A 21797-nucleotide genomic window follows, 5' to 3' on the forward strand; every position below is an offset into this window, starting at 1 on the left:
ATTTCCCCTGCTTTATTTTTCTCCATAGCACTTATCTAACATTATATTTAATGCTATATATTTATTTTGTCAAACATACTATATATTTCACACATTAAGTTTATTCCTCCCAGACACACACATATGAATTTAAACTCTATGAGGAAGAAATCTGTTACCTGTTTTATATACCACTCTATTTCTAGTGCCTAAAACAGTGCCCCACACATAACACATGCTCAGTGAGTACTTACTGATGAATAAATGAATGAATATCGGCTCATTTATTGGGAAGGTTAAAAATACCTCATTAGATTATGACAAGTAGAACAAACTGCTACAACCTGAAAAATGCAATATCTGCTTATATTGAATTTTGGTTTACAAGAATGTCTAAGACAGTTCTTTAATCCTATAGATGCTTATATAGATCTCATGAGATTGGCTTGTTTAATATACATTTATAGAATTCCTTTTAAATGCTCTGACTGACCAAGGAAGCTGGTCAATTAAAGGGGAAAATTATGAGTACTGATACCCCCAAATTTTAATTTTGTTCAATACATATTAAAGTGCTTCGTTCAACAGTTTTATGGACTCTTGAGTATAACTTTGTTAATTATTGACTTTCGCATCTAATAAACACCCACAATGTATCATTAGTGAATTTCAATTTCTTTTAAATGAATACTTAAGTACAACAGAAATGCAATCTGCAGACAAAATCCTTCCAGATTTTTATTACTTTTTCCCAGACTTTTACAGCTATAAAGATATTCACACCAGACTGGACAGCAGTTTTTAACAACTCACTTTTATCAACTAGTCTTTCTAAAGCATTAACAACTCATGAAATAATCCTTTGAACTGATTATTTCATTGATCTATGCAATATCTAATTAAATTACATAATTGAAATAATAGGTCAACAGCATTAAAACATCTTGTTAGGGGTCAAACTCAACATACAACTCACTTGTAAGTGCAAAAGTGTGTAGGAGTGTGTCACAGAGTAGCCTCCTAACCATGTTGACACAAGTGGACTTAAAACCAGTATGTTTTACAACAGAATTAAAGGTATGAAATAATCCATGTAAATTAAATAGTGGTTGATCAGAAGAGCTTCTACTGTAACATATGGATCTTTCATTTACTATCTAACTGCCACTAGGGTCTACTTTTCAAATTTTCTTCAGTATAGGATAGTACCGTTATTCTTCCCTTAAAAAGAATAATTCTCACAGGATTTCTAACAGTTCACTGAGTTTAACTATTATATAATCATCCATTCATTGACTCGTTTAACAAATATTGAGAAGCTACTACCCAAAAGGTACTATGGTTTAAAAAAAAAAAATTATAGTGGATACAGAAATAAATGGAGTAAAACTTTCCTTTATTAAATCTACTTATCCAAGCAGAGGTCCTGTTAGCATCTCAGAAAACTGGCCTGGATTTTCCAAAGCAGGTAAAAAGAGTTAACACACCTGGACAGGTTTAAAAAAAAAAAAAACTATTCTCAAATCTCACTATATAGGAGTTGGTCCTAACAGAAAGAAATTAAGGTCCTCCTGAAAACGAAAAAAGAGAGATCTGCCCAATTCTAGGCTATCTTTCACATGAGAATACAGCACTTCCTTTGATTTGTTTGTTTTGTTTTAGGTTTAATTACACAAACTCATCCTCTGATATTAGACAGTTCACAATTTATGATAATTGTCCTAATTTAGAGTTAGTATGTTGGTGAATTCTCTTGCGTTAATGTGTTTTAAATGCTTTATTCACAACACAGGCATTCATGAGCTTTCCTATGCATTAAGAGTGTAATTGCACAATACTTCTGAAGTCTGGTAATGTTATATTATGAAAGCAAATCTGATAATGGATGCACTTAATATTTACCTTTATTTCTTTAACCTTCAAAAAAAGTAAACATGGTAGGCTGGTAAAAGAGGTCAAATCCCATCACCTCTTTTAAAAAAAAAAAAACCTGCTGTAAAAACAGGCATAAGCCAACAAAAATCAGAAGAAATGTATCTAATAAAAAAATTTTATGTTATTTTCTTGCATGGGGATCCTAGCAAGCATTATTGTTGTTGTCGTCATCATTACTAATAGCTGAGAAAGTGCCTGCCCCTCCCACATTCGTTAACTTTACTTTTCTTTGAATTAGCTCAATAACTAGATTCTCCTAGATTTCAATCATAAAACAATCTTAAAAGGTGAGATTATTTTCTTTGATACTTATGACTGAGAAATGAAGTTTCTGCTGCATCTTCCTTTACATACAAAACTAATTTATAGCACAATTCAACTTCTTTTTGTTTTCCTAATCTAGAATAGGAAATAACTATTAGAGAAATAAGGAAGGAGTAGGGAAAAAAATTCCAAGCAGGGGTCCTGTTAGCATCTCAAACTGGCCTAGATTTTCTAGGCCTAAAGAATTCAGTATAGGAAATTTACAACAATATTCATACTCCATTCCAGAAACAAAAGTATATTATACAGGGAAAATATATGCTGATTGGGATTTCTCAAAGAAAGACGTAAATTAGCATTATTAATTGGTTCCAAAATCCTACCCTAGATAATTCCTTTAAATATTCCTTTCTACCTGAACTTAAAAAATCAAAAATTTGGTCTACAGAAAAATAATTTTCAAATAGTTATTTCTATTAATTAACTCAAATATTTCCATCAATTAAAACACTCATAGACCTAGAAAAGCCTTCTGAGATCATCTAGCAGAAACCTTTCATTTTATAGATGAAGAAACTGAATTCTAGAGAATAATTTACTCAAGGTCACTAGTTTTAAAGATATGTCAGGATTTATATTAAATTCTAACCCAAACCAAAGTTCATGGTTTTGCTATACTATGAGATGAGAGAAAGAAAAATGCTTTTTTTGTTCAAATAAAAATATGTAGAGGCAGAGACCCAGGAACCAGAAAATCTTCCAGCTGTTAATTTCCTCCTATATTCACTCCCTTACCTGACAGTCAGATTTCCCATGACTTCCACCATTTGAATAATAAATAGGCAAATGAACAAAATAAGCTTCTGAGCATAAATAAACATATTTTACATTAAAAGGCTATAAATATGCTCTTTCATTTGAAAAACACATACTCCAACATGGAAAGGATAATCCAAAATACATATCTTTATTTCATAATCCATTTAAATTTCACAATTTTATTTTAAATTTTAATATTTTTCTACTGACCTTTAACATACCTTTATAAAATGTATAATAAAGAAGAAAAAGATTTTTTCCCCAAATCCCACAGATTTGAATGCCTTCTGGAGTCAAATCTAATATATGACTTTTTTTTAACTTGTACCTTTTAATAGCTTAGTTTATAATCTGTTTTTCAGAAATTTGGAACTGGTGTGCCTTTATCTTAGGATAATCATGCAATAAGAACGCCTTTCTAAACAAATATAAAGTTAGCTTCTATGTACTTTCGTCATTAATTATGACTCAAATTTATTTACTTTATTTTATTTTATTTTTTATTTTATGAGACATGGTCTGGCTCTGTCGCCCAGGCTGGAGTGCAGTGGCATGATCATAGTTCACCGCAGTCTCAAACTCCTGGGCTCAATCTTCCCACCTCAGCCTCCCAAGTAGCTGGCTAACTCAAATTTAACTAGCTAATTCTTTTATATATCAAGTTAACAAAGAGATTTCAGATGTATAATAGAGCAATGAATATTGAAAACTGAAGCCCAACCAGTGGGGAGAAGTTCCTTTTTTTTTTTTTTTAAGGCCGGTCAAGTGAAGCAGTGGGAATGGAGAAGTTCCTGATATAAGAATCAAAGCTAGCTTTTGAGTCTGTAACCAATTCCAACAAGTCTTTGGTTTTTTATTTTTTTTTTTTAACTTAATTGCTACTCCAAGTATAATGCTCAAATCTACCACTACAAACAAGCCAAAATTGTTAACATTTGTGAATCTTTAACACAATGACAGTGAATTAATATCCAGCCAGCAGAACTCCCTTTACTGTGTTCAGACCTGATCTTGCTCCAAAAACATCTCAGTTCTTTAGGCCTAAAATGGCTCAGTTACTTCTGGAAAAAGTGTAAGATTCCTTTTATTACTGAGATACAAAAGAAAGTCAGGCACAGAAAGGAAGAAAATGATGCAAAGCATATTAGAAGTCTGTTATAAATGTTTTAAACTTTAATGATGATCACAATCATGAAAGTCATGGTAATGATGACAACTATTAAGACAACGGTAAAAGCTAATATTCATTGAGAATTATTTAGTCCTCATAACAACCCTATAATTTTATAACTGAGAAGAAACTTGCCTGTGATTACACAGCTTGTAACTGGAAGAACTGGGATTGAAATCAGGCCTCTCTGACTCCAGAGCCCACATTCTTAATCACTATATTTTCACTGCCTATCTTCATAAATCCCCAGTCAATAAACATTTATTGAACACCTACTATATCCATACTAGTGACTTAGGATCCCACAATATGTAATTTAATTTTAGGTCATTATTAAGGTACCGATCTAGAATATCTCAACCCAAATAGAGTTAAAACATACATTTTATTTTTAAAGATTTCCAAGGTCATTTATTGTTTCATTCAACAAATGTGTCAGTGATCATCTGCTCTGTGAGAAGCACTACGCTAGATGCTGAACGGATAAAAAGATGAATAATACATGGTCTTGCCCTCAAGCCCCATACAGTATATATGTAACTTGGTACTGAAGACTTACAGTACCAAGCATTTCTTGGTACTGTAAGTCTTCAGTAACAAAAGCATTTCTTCTGTTTAAATAATAAGTAATTCTGTTATTGGCTATCATTTCATTTTTTTTTTATTCTAAAAGCTACAAATTACTGTTTAATTTTCGTAAGGCATATTTTTCCTACTGCCAAAATGCCAATGTACCTTAATAATACACATATAAAGTTGAAAATGTGAAAGATGAAGGAATTTGTGATTAGCTTACATTTTCTATGACAAATGTCCACTCTTTGTCTTCAAATTCCTCTGCATGAGGATCCTGGAACAAAAGCAATATATGAAATTGAAATACATGTCTTTAGTTCAATCAATCCAATTAAGAAAGTACAAACAGCCTTGTTTTTAGATTTTACCAACTTTTAAAAAGGGAGAGGCAGAATAGCCTACTCTTAGACTACTTTCATAATTTCTTTAAATTTAAATCATTATTTAATATTAAGAAATCTATTTTACTTTTTTTAATGCATACCACTATCTTCCATCATTGCATCTATGACAAGACAAAAAGAAACCTAACTGGAGACAGATAACCTGGTGAATGAACTATTAAGAAACACTTTATTAAGATACTAAATGGTTATATAAAGCCCTGCTTTCGTTTTTATACCTGTGAGTATTTTAAACTAAAAGTACCACTTGAGGCAAGGTGTTCTTCAGTGCAGAGGTTATATAAACATCTGGAATTTCAAAGTACTGCAAGGGACTTGGTAATCTAGACAAAAAGGCAAATTAGCATGGGCTGTTGATACCCTCCTCTTACCTTTCCCCCATTAACCCTGGAAATGCCTCAGAAACCTGAGAAAGAGTAATGGATCCTAAAATCAAATGCAATTTTTTTTTTTTTTATAAAATGAGGCACACTTCTGTAAGCATTTATTTGACAAATATTTATTGGGCAATTATTATATAAAGCATTGTAGAAGTGTTATATAGATTCAAACATAGTTCTTCTTGCCTTTGAAGATAAAACACAATAATTCTAAATAAATTTATGATGAATGAAATACATGATTTTACCAGAGATTAAAAATGACACATTACTTCTTAAGGAATGAACAGGAAAAGCTTCATGAGAGAGAGAATATCTGGGCTAGGTGGGATTGTATAGGATTTCCACAGATATTAGAGTAAGAAAAGGCAAAAAAGCAACAGAATATAAGACAGAGAAGACAGTGGGGTCACATTATATGTGTATTTAACTTATTTAGGTTCACTCTATGTGTTAAAGGTGAGGTAAGGGTAGAAAGAGAATGAGACAGTAAAGAGAGTATTTCAATAAAGCAGGCTTTTGGCTTAACATTCCACTCTTAACATTGACCGTATGCAGAAGGGAGATGGGCTCTCACATTCCCCTACTGAATCCCAGGTCCCACATGTTTCTCACAGGGAAGCATCTTATTTATGATTGATTCAACTTTAGTCTATTATTAATCTTCTGTTTCTATTGCCATAGCTGAGTTTGTATGTAGACTATTTTAAGATAAAAGTGAATGTGGCGTTCTTTCAGTTAGTCTCTCTGCCTTCCATTCAGTCTTGTACACAAGATTATTGTTCCCAAACCACAGTTCTGACCATGTTAGAACCAACTTAGATTTCTTTAGCAACCCCTACAAACTATGAGATAAATTCCAAACTCCTTAGTTACTTCATTAATTATGTTTAGTTTTTTTTTTGGTTTTTTTTGTTTTTTTTTTTTACTATATTAGTATGATAGCTAGCTGAGTCTGAACTGTATTGAGGCAACTAGTTTTATGAGTAAATTTGCCCAGGTGGGACAAAAACCTGCTAAAAGGAGTTTCTTTGGTGGTGGTGCACAGAGGGAGGTAAGAAAGTGTAGAAGGGAAAAGGAAGTAGAAAATTCTACTGGGTATTTGTTTCCACAGCCAGCTCTGCCCATGAAGTAGGTTTATGGACAAAAATGACTGTAAATAAAGGCTGAAGGATCTTTTTCAGGATACATTTAGGGCACAAACAGTGCTACTTAGGAGATCAAATAATAAAGTGTGGGCCGGGCGCGATGGCTCACGCCTGTAATCCTAGCACTCTGGGAGGCCGAGGCGGGGCGGATTGTTTGAGCTCAGGAGTTCGAGACCAGCCTGAGCAAGAACGAGACCCGGTCTCTACTAAAAATAGAAAGAAATTATATGGACAGCTAAAAATATATAGAAAAAATTAGCCGGGCATGGTGGCACATGCCTGTAGTCCCAGCTACTCGGGAGGCTGAGGCAGGAGGATCACTTGAGTCCAGGAGTTTGAGGTTGCTGTGAGCTAGGCTGAAGCCACGGCACTCTAGCCCGGGCAACAGAGCAAGACTCTGTCTCAAAAAATAATAATAATAATAATAATAATAAAGTGTGATGCAATACGCAGAGGATAGAGACATCCTACCATCCTCCCTACTTAATCCTTCCCCTTTGTTTTGTTTTTTAAGGAATTTGGCATAGCTCCAGTAGAGTTAGTATCAAAATAATAATAATAATACAAAATATTTACTGAGCACTCACCATGTCTCAGTTCTTATGCTAAGTGTTTCACTCATCACAGCAACTATGAGATAGGTATATTTTTATTCCCATTTAACAGAGCAGAAAGCTGAAACCTAAAAGATTAACTTCCCACAGTGCACAACTAATTAAGTGTTAAAGCTATGTTGCTGTTGCAGGTCTTTCTGACTTTTATCCACTCTGTTGGTTCAGTTTAACCATGGTGTCTCTGGGACCTAGAAAAGTACCTGGCACATAGGAGGCTCTCCAGAATATTTGATGAATGAATTAATGAATATACATCTCATAAATGAATACATATTTAACAGTGCCTTATACAAAATATGACATATATTAATTCTTAAAGCAGATGAAACATTTTTTTTTTTTTTTTTTTGAGACAGAGTGTCGCTTTGTTGCCCTGGCTAGAGTGAGTGCCATGGCGTCAGCCTAGCTCACAGCAACCTCAAACTCCTGGGCTCAAGCAATCCTACTGCCTCAGCCTCCCGAGTAGCTGGGACTACAGGCATGCGCCACCATACCCGGCTAATTTTTTCTATATATATATTTTAGTTTGCCAGATAATTTCTTTCTATTTTTAGTAGAGACGGGGTCTCGCTCTTGCTCAGGCTGGTCTCGAACTCCTGACCTTTGAGCGATCCACCCGCCTCGGCCTCCCAGAGTGCTAGGAGTACAGGCGTGAGCCACCACGCCCGGCCATGATGAAACATTTTTTAAAAACACAGATGATGTATTACCCCCAAAATAATTTTTACTAAAGAATAATTTTAGTAAGACCAAGAGACACATCTGACAGGGCAAAGTCAGTAAAAAGACATAAAAGCAGCAGCAATGATGTTCATTTTCTAAGCACTTAAAATGGTATCTCCATAAAATGAACTATTTATATTACTGACCAGACAAAAACATTGGTAATGAGAATTGCTTCTGGCTCAAATCAATTAAGTCTTCTTTATACCCTACTCTCCCTCTATTGTCTCCTTTCTTAGCACTGCACTAAAGAGAAAAATTAAAAATGACTTCCAGAGCCATTTTCCTTCTCAAAACCCTAAAAGCCTTTTCAAAAAAAATTTACCAGAAACAGCTATTTTCGATTTAATTCAAATTTCAAAAGCAGGCTAAAGAAATTAATTTCTGCTTAAATCATAGGAAATTGAAACATACTGATAACTTTCTTAAAAAGCACTTCCTCTACGAGCATACCTTTGTGAATACTACTGAGGACAAAAAGGGTTCAGAGCAGTCCTTTCCTACCTGCAAATTTCAAGATTAAGTGAATTATGAGATTTAGCATAAGTTTAAAAAAGGAGAGAATATGAAGTTTTCACTTGAATATTTTAAATGTTGTTCAAAAAACAAGGTCCAAAAACCACCATGAAAGAATAAAAAGTTGTTTCATTTTGTTCTGATTTACTTTCCTGCTTTTATATAGAAATTTTGGGGGGGGATGGGAGAGTCATGAAGATAAAAAGTATCAGTTGAAAATACTCGTTTAAATATTGAAAATGGTCACAAAGTTGCCTCAATAGCACAACTGAGCCGAAATGTGTAATTATAGCACACTGGAAAGGAAGGAGTGTTTGGTTTTTTCCCTACGTACTAATATTCAAAGTCGTAAAAGTTCAGTGGTAAGGATGCACTGAACATTCTTATACTTGAAAACTACACTTATGTCTTGTATATCCTTTCCCCAAACACATGGCTGTCAGCTCTTTATCAGCAGTATTCTAACCCCTTGTTCTCTATCACCATTTTTTAAAAAAAGTTGTATAACTATGTCCACTCATATGCTTTACCAATATGAACAGACTACATCAAAATACTCAAGAGATTACTCAAAAGTCTTTCTCAAGCATGTTAGAGATCTTACTGTTGTAATCAATATTCACAACTGTTTTTATTTGAGTATGCAGTACAGGGTAGAGGAATGAACAGGGCTAAATCACAGCATATTTGGGCAAGTTATTATACCTTCCTCTCTAGTCTTAGTTTCCTTTTCAGTAAAATGAGAATAATTACAGAACCTTAGAGTTGCTGTGAGAATTAAATGAACTAATGCATGTAAAAATTCATCTGACACCAAAGGTAATGCTCTTATCTACCAAGTTTAGTGTATCATTTTGGTAGGAGAAATGTGGAGAAGAGAGGTTTAATAATTGGCTTTTATGACTGCTGGTTGAAAGGCAACAGAGTAGTTCTGACTATCCTGAAAAAAAAAAAAGGAACAGTAGCTACTGTCTCATCCCTTATTTCGCCCTGAGCAAATCAAGTATGATGTATATATGGCAAGCATAATCAAGTAATGTTATAATTATCAATAATAGTATCAAAACCATAAAATATACACAATGTGTTAAGAATCTCTTATAAAAGAGAGTATCCATGAAACACAGAACATTTAAAAATAGTACTGTATTTATGGGATAGTACATTAACATTCATCATATTGTTTTGTTCCACTGATCTCTGTACTTCCTGAATAAATGAATTAATATATGGGATCACAAAACTTAAAGCACTTTTTACCCAGTGATTTCAGACTCTAAGCCATATCATTTTGTTCTACTTTAATTTCATGTCCGTAAATATTAGTGGATTTTCACAAACATTGTTATTAAATTATGCTTAATGAGCTGCCCTCCTCCCTCTTGTCTTTCTGTAAGAGTAGCTTCTACACAATTTGAATGATTCAAAGAAGGAATAAAGGCTGGGTGTGGTGGCTCACGCCTGTAATCCTAGCACTCTGGGAGGCTGAGGCTGGAGGATCACTGAAGGTCAGGAGTTTGAGTCCAGCCTGAGCAAGAGTGAGACCCAGTCTCTACTAAAAAAAATATAGAAAGAAATTAGCTGGACAACTAAAAATACATATAGAAAAAATTAGCGGGGCATGGTGGCTCATGCCTGTAGTCTCAGCTACTTGGGAGGCTGAAGCAGTAGGATTGCTTGAGCCCAAGAGTTTGAGGTTGCTGTGAGCTAGGCTGATGCCACAGCACTCTACCCTGGGCAACAGAGTGAGACTCTGTCTCAAAAAAAAAGGAATAAAGCATTTGTTTTCTAATTCCACCACCTTCCGAAAGCCTAAAACTGAGACATATTTGCCCCACCATTTTTTTTTTTTTTTGAGTAGGTAAGGAGTTGATTAGGAAAGTAAATATTTTAGTGCTTAATTACCATATGTAGGGACTATGTAATAATGTTTCAAGAAATATGGAAGGTTTTCGAGAGAAGACACATATAAAACAGGCAGGAAGGTTTATTAACAGCTATGTTTTGGATCTGCACTTTGAATTTACAACCAGTATTTTGTTTTTAAGCTATAGCACATATTAATATCAATAAAAATTTACCAAATATCAATTTAAAATATCTTGTTATATTAATAAAATATTTATCAAATACTAATTTTAAAGCATCTTATCATCAAACAAGGCTAACAAAATGAAGGTCAGGACTAAGAATTCTACAAACTTCAGCTTTCCACAGGAAAGGCACTTTAAACTTTTCCTGTGGGTAGAATGTAGAAGTGGTAAAAGAAGCATCTCAGCTGATCTTATTTGTAACAAGTTCAAAAGGATCCCCAAATTGGACTTTTAGACCATGAAATACTGTGATGACTTTAAATTTTTATAAATTGCCAAATCCCTAAAAATAATCCACATTAGGTACAAGATTAGACACAAACGTATAGAACAATGAACACTGAAATAGTCTGTCATTTAGAACCATGATTATATAATAAATCCTATCACCTGGAAAAATGGAACTTACCTTAAAAAGTGTTACAGTGATTTCAATGTTTTCAGGAACAGGCCACACAACAACACCACGGTATGGATTTTTTATTCCAGGTTGCCAGCTATGTGCCTACCAGAATAAAAATGATAGCTTCAATGTGAAGTATAGGAAATGCAATGTTTTTCTTTTTATTTTTTTTATTTCAGAATATTACAGGGGTATAAATGCTTTGGTTACATAGATTGCTTTTGTACTGCTTCAGTCAAAGTTATAAAGTGTACCCATCACCCAGATAGTGTACATTGTACCCGTTAGGAAATGCAATGTTAATAATTTACAACAGTATATTGACCCCATTTAACTATCCATTAGATCTGTAGTCTCCCTAAAACAAAAATTATTAGTCAAATAAAGCATTTCAAGCATTAATCTTGGGCCATGACAGTTATTAATATATCACAGGATAGCTACAGATTACTATCTGTAAATAAACCTTCACCCTCTCACACATACAAAAAAAGTACAAAAGTGAGGTGTCTCATGTTTCCAAAAGCTACTATTTCTGATAAAAACTTTATAGGAAAAATTTTTTAAATTATTTTTGTGAGTAGAAACTTTAAGGCAGCCGGGCGTGGTGGCTCACGCCTGTAATCCTAGCACTCTGGGAGGCCGAGGTGGGCGGATCCTTTGAGCTCAGGAGTTCGAGACCAGCCTGAGCAAGAGCGAGACCCCATCTCTACTAAAAATAGAAAGAAATTATATGGACAGCTAAAAATATATATAGAAAAAATTAGCCGGGCATGGTGGTACATGCCTGTAGTCCCAGCTACTCGGGAGGCTGAGACAGGAGGATCGCTTGAGCCCAGGAGTTTGAGGTTGCTGTGAGCTAGGCTGACGCCACGGCACTCACTCTAGCCTGGGCAACAGAGTGAGACTCTGTCTCAAAAAAAAAAAAAAAGAAACTTTAAGGCAAAATCATTCTTTAAAGAAGAAACTAATTGTATATTTTGCATTTAAGTTCATTTCCCATGAAACTGTCATGTTTATTTGGGGCAAGTAAAAAAGAATAGCAGTTTTTCCAGGTATTATTTCTAGTACCTATAATTTTAGAGACTTTTCTTCCTTATAAATCTAGATTATCAATATTCCCTAAGGAATCCCCACCCCCAAAATTTAGAAGTCACTACCATAGTTCTTCCTTCATGGCATTTTCAGTCAAAGTTGAGCTGATGGAAGATGACATGCCAAGACACCTCAATGAAGCCTTCATCTCTGTGAGCTGCAGGATTGTACATGGATGCTATGAAGATGATAAAAGCTAACACTATGGAGTACTTTCTATAATATGTGTCAGTTCATGTTCTAAGAATCTACTTATGTTAAACTCATTTAATTTGCATAAGAACCCTGTGAGGTACCTTCTATTCATTCATTCATTCACACAATTGATACTATCTACCAAGCACTGTTCTAGGCACTGTAGGAGTGAAAAACAATCTGCCTTGGTGGATAGTAGGAAGAAACAAATAAAATAATTATATTTTCATCGCCTCCTCATACAATGGAAACATACGAAAAGGAATATAATAATTGAACCTTTCTTATTAGCTACAGAAGAAAAGATAGAATATTTATAAAATTTTCAATGAAAAATAACCATGAAAGAATTTTAGACCTAAAGAGTAAGTACTCACTTGTTATTTCTGACTCTTGCAAAATCAAAATATTTCACTGAAAATTTACAATTACCATGTAGTTGCTAAACTGAAAATTTTCAGTTTATAAAACTGCATATACCCATATGTTTAAGATGTCATATATATTAATAAAGTCATCTTAAAATTGCTAACATCACCACCATTAGGCAAAGCTCTGCGGCTGTCCCTTCCCTCTTGACATGGTGGCACATTGTAAAGGCTATCACACAACCACAGAGCAAGGAAGTAAAGGTGGTAACATCATCAAAAACTGGTGAGGATTTTAAAACTATGGTTTCCCTTTGGAATTCTCCCATCTCTCTGTGAGCTTAAGTTTCTAGTTAGAAAACAGGATTTAAAGCAACAGAACTACTCTGCCATAATTTTTCTGGTCTATCATTATTGCCCTGCTTGCTATTGTCACATATTATACTGAAAAATAATTTATTTAAACATATACAAATCAATTACAGCCTGACAAAATCTCTGTTATGCCATGACTTAAAGAGAAGAGGTAGGAAAGTTGCATATTGTGTTAACCCATGGCAATTATTTTTTCTGTCAAAACTGATTCTGCAACGAGCTCCTTGCATATTTAGCTATGAAAATAGACATGTACCAAAAACAGTGAGCAATAAACTGAGAACTAAACTTTAAATAAGGCAATGTGTCTTATTATTTTACTCTCTAATCAGACAATAAACTGACTTATCTGGGTGTCCATTCTAAAGTTCAAAGCACCATTAAAAAAAAGACAGATATACTCAGAATCAGGAGAGATGAATAGTATTATACAGGTGACCAAAAAAAAAAGATTAGATTGAAGGTGTAGTTCAAACTCTTTCTGAAACATAGTTAACAGTAAAAACTAGAATGTTTTCTGTCAATATTTGCAGAGGTATGTTCCCCCAAGTGATTTCAATGACAGCAGCAAATAATGTATATTTTAAAGGAAAAGCATCAAAAACAGAAGAGTCTTTCAGAATAAAAAATGGTTCTAGTCTTGGATGTAATGTAACTGATAGCTAACTGAAAAAACAACATCTGGAAATAAGTTTTTTTCAGGAATTCTGAAATGTCATGGATCTCAAATTTCTCATGATTTTTTAAAAGTTACTTGCTTAACTTTTACAATAATATAATCATTTCCTTCATTGTTTCTGGAACTGATTTTTATTTCCTTATTTAGCTATTACATACAATTCATAAAACAGCATTTTCATGGTATATGAACATACTATGTGTATGCCGTAATAAGTTAACACATTCTGTGTTCTCATAAACTTCCCAAAAAAAGTACACCTATAATGTCTCAAGAGAAAGTACAATGATTCTAAAGTACCCAGGAAGGATTTTAAAATATTAAGAATATTACAACTAGAAAATTAGTTCAATTAGAAAATGAGAAAATATTACATTCTGAGGAAAATCAACCCGCAGCCTCATGAGTTTGCATTTCACCACCTGGATTCAAACAATATTTGATAAAAGAAGAAAAAGAATCTGTATGTAACAGAAAAGTTATTTAATTTTCAGAAATACACTTAAATTAAAAAATATACTAAACATCGGCCGGGCGCGGTGGCTCACGCCTGTAATCCTAGCACTCTGGGAGGCCAAGTCGGGTGGATCGCTCAAGGTCAGGAGTTCAAGACCAGCCTGAGCAAGAGTGAGACCCCGTTTCTACTAAAAATAGAAAGAAATTATATGGACAGCTAAAAATATATATAGAAAAAATTAGCCGGGCATGGTGGCGCATGCCTGTAGTCCCAGCTACTCGGGAGGCTGAGGCAGGAGGATCGCTTGAGCCCAGGAGTCTGAGGTTGCTGTGAGCTAGGCTGACTCCATGGCACTCTAGCCCGGGCAACAGGGTGAGACTCTGTCTCAAAAAAAAAAAAAAAATATATATATATATATATATATATATACTCTAAACATCAAATATGGGTATTCTTAATTGACCTATAATTTAAAGTATTTCATTATTTTTATAATTTTCTTTTATAAAATAATTGCTATCTAATTATTAAAAGGAGGAAATCACTTTCCGTTGATAGTTAAAAACATTTTGGGTCTATTTCTAATGTTTATAGGTACAGTCATATTCATCCATAATACCTAGTAGGTAACCTTATATTGGTCCTTTCCATAAAAGCTTAAGACCCAATCAACAATATTGACTGACAGAAGACCATATGCCTATTTTTAGAATGCTTTCTCATGTGTAAATGAATAAGAAAGTACCTAATTTATAATATCCCAAACTGTAGATGCATGCTTTAAATAAGATGCTGCTCAGGATGTGAAGCAACTGAAACTTTTCTGTATTTCTAGTGGGAGTGCCTGGCAATTTCTTAAAAGTTAGAAATGTACCTACCCTATTACCTAGTGATTCCATTCCTACGTATATGCCCAAGAGAAACAAAAATATTTGTCCCTCAAAATACTTGTACAATAATGTTTATAGCAGCTTTATTTACAATAGTAAAAAAAAAAAACTGGAGGCAAACCAAATGCTCATCAACAGGGGAACAGATAATCAAACTGTAGTATATTCAAATGATGGCATACTACTCAACAATAAGTAAACAAACTACTGAAACACACAACAGCATGATTAGATCTCAAAAACAATATGTTGAGCAAAAGAAGCCAGATATAAAATAGTACTGCCGTATTATTTTATATGCAATTCAAGAACAGTCAACACTGGTCTATGGCAATTGAAAATCCAAACAATGAGGGCTGGGAACTGACTGGAAGAGGAAGAAAAAAGTGATAAAAATTGTCTATATCTTGACAGGAGTGGTAATTACACAAATATACATACTGATCAAAACTCACTGAATTTTATCATTAAGATCTGTGCATTATAGTTGATGTAAATTTTAGCTTGATAAAAATAGAACTTGAAAAGATGCCCTAAATACAAGATTTTAAATTCCGAAAATTTTATTATTTCAATTAAAATTAATAAATTTTTCTTTATACAGGCTTACTAACGTAAAAACCATCCAACAAACATTCTTGTGGTTATTGTGTACTTATCAAAATAAACTCATTTATCTATAGAACAGAATTTTTAAAATATCTGTAGTGATTAGGCCTTGAGGGCTCCTCCCTTGTAAATGGAATTAGGTGCCCCTATTAAAAATAAAAACAAACAAACAAAAAAAAAAGGCAGAGGCAATAGTTTTCTTTTTGCTCTTTTGCATTCTGCTGCATGAGAGTAAATAACTTAGCAAAAGCTCTGGCAGAACTAAGTCTGAAATACAGGTCTTCTACCTCTAAGATCTCTCTTCTTTTTTTTTATCTTTCACTAATGAAGGCCCTCGCCAGATGCCGGCACCTTGATCTTGGACTTCCCAGACTCCAGAAATGTGAGGAAAAAAATTTCTTTTCTTTATAAGTTATTCAGTCTGTGGTATACTGTTATAGCAACATAAATGGACCAAGACAGTATCCTTGAGCAACATAACAATTATTTAATTTCTCTGTACTAGAGTGTTAAGAATTAATGATTAAACAGGTAGTACTTACAAAATTTTACCCAAGATTAATTTATTCAGATTCCAAGAAGATGAAGTTAGGGTACAACAATTAAGGACTGATGAATTATCTGAGTCCACTGCTGGGTTGCAGAAGAGAAAGAGTTCAATTTTTCAAAGATTTTAATTTTTTTGTACTGATAGTTTTGTTTGTGATGAGTAGAACAAAATTTTTAATGTTCAATAACCATTCTACATTCTTAAAGGCCCCACCTCCTAATATTATCACATTGGCAATATCTGATTTTTGAAGGGGACACATTCAAACCACAGTTGCTATCAAATCCAAGATCAAAACTCAGGCATCTGGTGCCCATTTTAAGAATGACAGTTTTAAAAAAATTGTAGCATCTGATCAATCCATTTTCAGTAGATAATCATAAAAAAAACAAAATATCAACTAATATTTTAAAATATTCTACACTGGAACCAGAGCAGCTTACTAATTTGACTACAAGTTGAATTCAGCATTTGGGTAAAAAATTCGGAAGATACACTAACCTTAGAAGACTTCCTTCGGCTTCTTCTTGTCCAAACTACCACCAGTTTATCTGGTTGCCTGACAAACAGGAAAAAGAAATTAAATTAATTTATCTTAAGCCAAGTTAATAAAGTTTAGTTCTGGTGCCTTTAAAAGGGCAAAAATGTCATCTACTTTAGATTCCATAGAGCAGTTACTGTTAAAGTGTTATAATCAAATATAGGAGATGTTGAATACAGATGTGATCTAATTTACATGACTAATATTTCATCCATATGCTTTTCCAAAAATACTCTATCAAGTTAATTCATTGAGGTAAAGCAAGTAAAATAAAATGTTTAGAACTGGTCACTATTTTAAAAAGAAAAAACCATACACATATCTTCTCCAAAAATTAATATCATACTTCTAACACATTATCCCCTTTAATTTGGAGAAAAGCATAAAAAGGGTACTTCCAAAATAATTTAAATCTATGTATTACACTACTTTTGCATCTCTATCTTATGAACAATGATTATGGTTTTTAAAACATGTTTATAATCATCTCCATTATCTTCATAAAAACAACATACAGACTGAAAAATAGGCAAGGTACATATTATTATCCCTGTCTTATAAGCTTGAAAAACTGCAAAGTTAAATAACTAATCAAAAGTTCTGGCAAAACCAAGACTGAAATATAGGTCTTCTACCTCTAAGACCTCTCCTCTTTATCTTCCACTAATATATAAACAAAAATAATAAATTTTCAGATAATACAACTAAGTTCTGTTTTGTGCTTACAGAAAACATCAAGACTATGATTATCAGTTATTTTACTTAAATTTTCATTTTTCAAAACCTTAAAGTTTCTTAACCAAGAAATGAATGTTCCACTCATCTTGGTGACCTTCAGCACTTTCTGTGTCCCCTTCATTTTACCATAGAATCCCTCACTTTGAGCAGATGACTTTCTTCCTATTTCATTTAGTTACATATATATACACATTTATAAATATATAAAAGGCCACCAGCCTTAAACTCCTCACCCAACGATCTGCCTGCAGACCTGTACTGCTATCCAAAGACAGAACTATGCCAACAGAAAAACAAACAAAACCTGAAAATGAAAAACAAAAGAAAACACCTGGTTCAATACAGAAAAGTAGAAGAGGACAATGATAGGAAGGGGACAGCATAACTATGTGACAGACGGAGTTGGGAAGAGATTATGATCAATGATGGCAGCTTAACAGGAGAGGAACTTGCCAACAAGCACAAGCTACTTTGTTCAAAAGCATTGATGGCTTGCGGGAACATTTTACCTAGATTATTACACTAACCTCTTCACTATGTTCTCATCTCCACATCTCTAGCCCCTCTTCAACTCTTAAATTATATTTCTATAGTACTTTTATAGAAATCCTATCAAATCTTACAGCTTTCCCTTGTTTATTATCCTATACTGGGCTCCTACATTGAAGGTACTATCAACCGTCTCTTGCAGGTTGAATTTTACAGGTTTATTTGACCTAAAGAGTATTCCATTTTATTTAAGCTTTAAACTTAAAGAAATTATTTAAATGCCTTTAAACAAAGCCTAGGCTGTCCAGATTACTAGAGCCTCCAACACTACCAACTGCTTCACACCTGACCAGCTTCACTCTTTAAGATGATCCTGTACATTTGGCCCCGTGACACCATTATTTCTTAACATGGTTTATAAGGCACTTCATTCATCCACCTGACTCTGATGTACTTTCTATCTCTATAACCTACAAATATCTCATAGGCATCTTGCTCTCCAGCTAATCCCTGAATACATATTCCTTCAATTACTTCACATCTTTCCATGTTCTAACCTTTTTTTAAAACTTACTCTTGCTCCCTCTTTTCTACCTGGTGTAACTCTTAATTTATCACTTTCTCTGTGAAACTCTGACCATTTCTCATTTTATCTCCTAGCCCCATACCCCCATCCCATATAAGTTAATTGTTCCTACTGTGTTCCTAATAATATCCTTGGCACACCTCTATTTTAATACTCCATATAGCTTATATTATAATTATTTACTATTTCTATCTCCCCCACTAGACTATACTATTAACCATTACCTCTTTTTTATCTTTGTAATCCTAGTAACTAACAAGAATCTGGTACAAAGTTGAGGCTCAATGAATATGTGCAACTGAATGAACCTTATCTTTCATCCAGGAACTCCCAATTGATTAATTATAATTGATGAGGTCCAACTAAAGCCAGTATCTACAGAAAACATCCTCTCTCTGCAGCTTATCCAGGCTTTGAAGGGATCCTCATCTTGGCTGCACATTAAAACCTCCTGGGAAGCTTTAAAAAACACTGATGCCTAGGTTCCAGCCCTGGAGAATCTGATTTAATAGGTCTGGTGTGCAGAGTTTTTAAAATTCCACAGGTGATTCTAATGTGCAGCCAAAGCTGAGAACCACTGTTTAACAGGGAGAGTAGTAAGCAATCCCCACACCTCCTGATTTTAGAAACACTAGTAAAGCATTAGCTCTGATAGCAGTGAGGGCATCTTCCCTCCACAACACCCTGCTAGTGCCACCTGAACTATTGCCTCCTTCTAACTCGTGCACCCTCCTGTCCCTCAACCCATCTCACTGCTTTAGAAAAGGAAGGCTTTTTTTTGCATAAAAAAACAGGAAGGGTAGTCTCCTAACTTGTATGCCTGCTGTTTCAAGAATGCAAATAGATCATAAATGACTTATTTGAGAATACCTCCAGATATAGATATGGCTAAACATTTTTTATGATTCTAAGTCATGTTCACATTTTAAATGTCTTCACTAGGAATCAGTCCACCTTGACATTATCAGAACCAAAAGGAGAAAGAGTGTTCTAAAATAAACAACTGTGCTGTGTGTTATTACTCTCAATAGAAGGGTACCAATAACCACACAATCAGCTGACCACAATTAATATTTTAAGCGTTCGTGCTGCACTAGAAAAGAACCATTAAATATTTACTTATGTACTCCCAAGAGACCAGGGATAGAGCAATTGTAAGAGTTTTCCTCAACTACCAAAAAATCTATACTTATACAACTTTCTATCAAAAAAGTCAAGAAAACCTAATAGAGGCCAAGTTTCAGAGAGAATTTCAACAATCACATATTTAACATTTCCATACCACCACCTCAGTTTAGGAACTAGGTAGCCCTATATGTAACACACACATATTTATATATATTTACACATAAACATTTTATATACATAAAATGTACATACACAAGCACACTTCCTGTGAAATCTGTCTAAACTAAAGGGTTCCATTAGAAAATTTGAAGCCTTTTAGTGGGTTTGTTCAGGGGAAGAAACTTTTGCATTTAAAAATAAAGATTTAATATCTTCTATCCTTCAGAGCCTTTAAAAAGGAACATTTTGAATCTGCAGATGGCAGGCTTTATCTCAAACCCTGGTCCTGACACTAAATTCTGGAGAGTAAGAAAGAGGGGAGGAAAAAAGGATAGCAGACAGCAGAGGAGAAAAGAAAAGAAAAGAAAAGAAAAGAGAACTACAATATCCAGATTACAAAGAAATTAGCTTTCTTTCACCTGCAACTAAATTTTGTGCCCACCTCTGTGCAACTAAGTGAGTTACTGTATATAAAGGTAAGTTTAAAGAAAAACATTTCTGGTTTAAATTTAGACTCCTTTACTCTTTTCTACTCTCTCATGTGTGTCACATATCTGAGGTCAAACTAAAAAAGCCATGAGAAAAACACAAAACTGTCACATGAAAACCAGTCTCATCATTTCCCAGAATCATAACAGGCATTCAATAAATATTTTATCGAGTACCTACTATGTTCCTAGCACTGTGTTGAGCAACAGAGATACAAAGATGAAAGAAAGATCCTCTGGAAGTTTACAGTCTAGTAGGGAATCAGACAATTAAACCAACCACTCCCATCCAGGCACAACCTTGGAGAACATAGAGAAGTCAAAAAGACCTTATCCAGAGAAGTATCTATTTATAAATACCTCAGGAATTATGCACACTGACAAAAGAACCTGCCCAGCCGCAAAGATTACTTGATTTAGAATTTATAAAAACTATAATTTACAATGACACTTTTAATGTAAAGCCCAAGAAAAGATGAATGACTAATCAGTTATGTCTGTCTATCAGGAAAATTATAGTGCCATTAAAAATATTTTTTTAAGGTGAAAAGATGTATATATTTAGAATTAGCCAGCTGGACTCAGTTTAGATGATCGAATTTTGCTGGCAACATCCAAAGGATCATAATCGACAGCCAGTCAAACATATGCCTTCTTCTCTCCATCAGGCCCGATGAGGGTGTTGACCTTGGCCACTTCGATGTCTCAGAGCTTCTTCACAGCCTGTTTGATCTGGTGCTTGTTGGCTTTGACATCCACAATGAACACAAGTGTGCTGTTGTCTTCTATCTTCTTCATGGCAGACTCAGTGGCCAAGGGCAACCTGATGATGGCACAGTAGTCAAGCTTGTTTCTCCTGGGGATGCTCTTCAGAGGATATTTGGGCTGTCTCCAGAGCCTCAGTGTCTTTGGCTGCCAGAAGGTGGGTGATATACGGATCTTCTTTTTTTGTGGCTGTGGACGCCTTTTAGCACTGACTTCTTGGCCTTCAAAGCCTTTGCTTTTGGCTTTGGCTTTGGCAGAGGCAGAAGCTTCTTTCTTCGCCTTCAATGCCATCTTGTGAAAAGGCTAAAAATATTTTCTAAGAAAATTTACAAGCATAGAACAATGCTTAGGATATCATGTTAAGTTTGTTTAATATGGACTTTAATTTTTTTCTATACTATGTAATAAAAGAAAACACCAAGAGGAAATACCTCAAAATGCTAACTGTGGTTAGCTACTGGGAAATAAAATTACATGTCACTTTAAGACTTTTCTGTATTTTCTACAATGAATTTATATTACTTTATACTGGGGGAGGTATTTAAAGGTGAGGAGGGAGTTATTAAAAATAAATCAAAACTTTTAAGTTTGGAATCAATTATGAACAGAGTTAAATAATTTTTTAAAATTTCACTAAATTTAGAGACTTCTCAGATAGCT

The 21797-nt window shown here is 34.1% G+C and overlaps 1 protein-coding gene and 1 pseudogene across 13 annotated transcripts in view; both read right to left on the minus strand.

Moving 5' to 3' along the window:
- Positions 1-21797, minus strand: part of EHBP1 (EH domain binding protein 1) — a 322545-nt gene that overhangs the window by 254208 nt on the left and 46540 nt on the right. For all 13 annotated transcript variants that reach the window (XM_069494642.1, XM_069494650.1, XM_069494641.1 and 10 more), the window contains exons 3-5: positions 16745-16802; positions 11032-11127; positions 4965-5018 (exon numbers count right to left, since the gene is read on the minus strand). In XM_069494642.1, the coding sequence (XP_069350743.1) occupies positions 4965-5018; positions 11032-11127; positions 16745-16802 (208 nt within the window). The remainder of the gene's footprint in view (positions 1-4964; positions 5019-11031; positions 11128-16744; positions 16803-21797) is intronic.
- On the minus strand, positions 20940-21428 carry LOC138400054 (large ribosomal subunit protein uL23 pseudogene; annotated as a pseudogene).

The sequence above is a fragment of the Eulemur rufifrons genome, chromosome 19 (assembly GCF_041146395.1).
Source record: "Eulemur rufifrons isolate Redbay chromosome 19, OSU_ERuf_1, whole genome shotgun sequence".
NCBI lineage: Eukaryota > Metazoa > Chordata > Mammalia > Primates > Lemuridae > Eulemur > Eulemur rufifrons.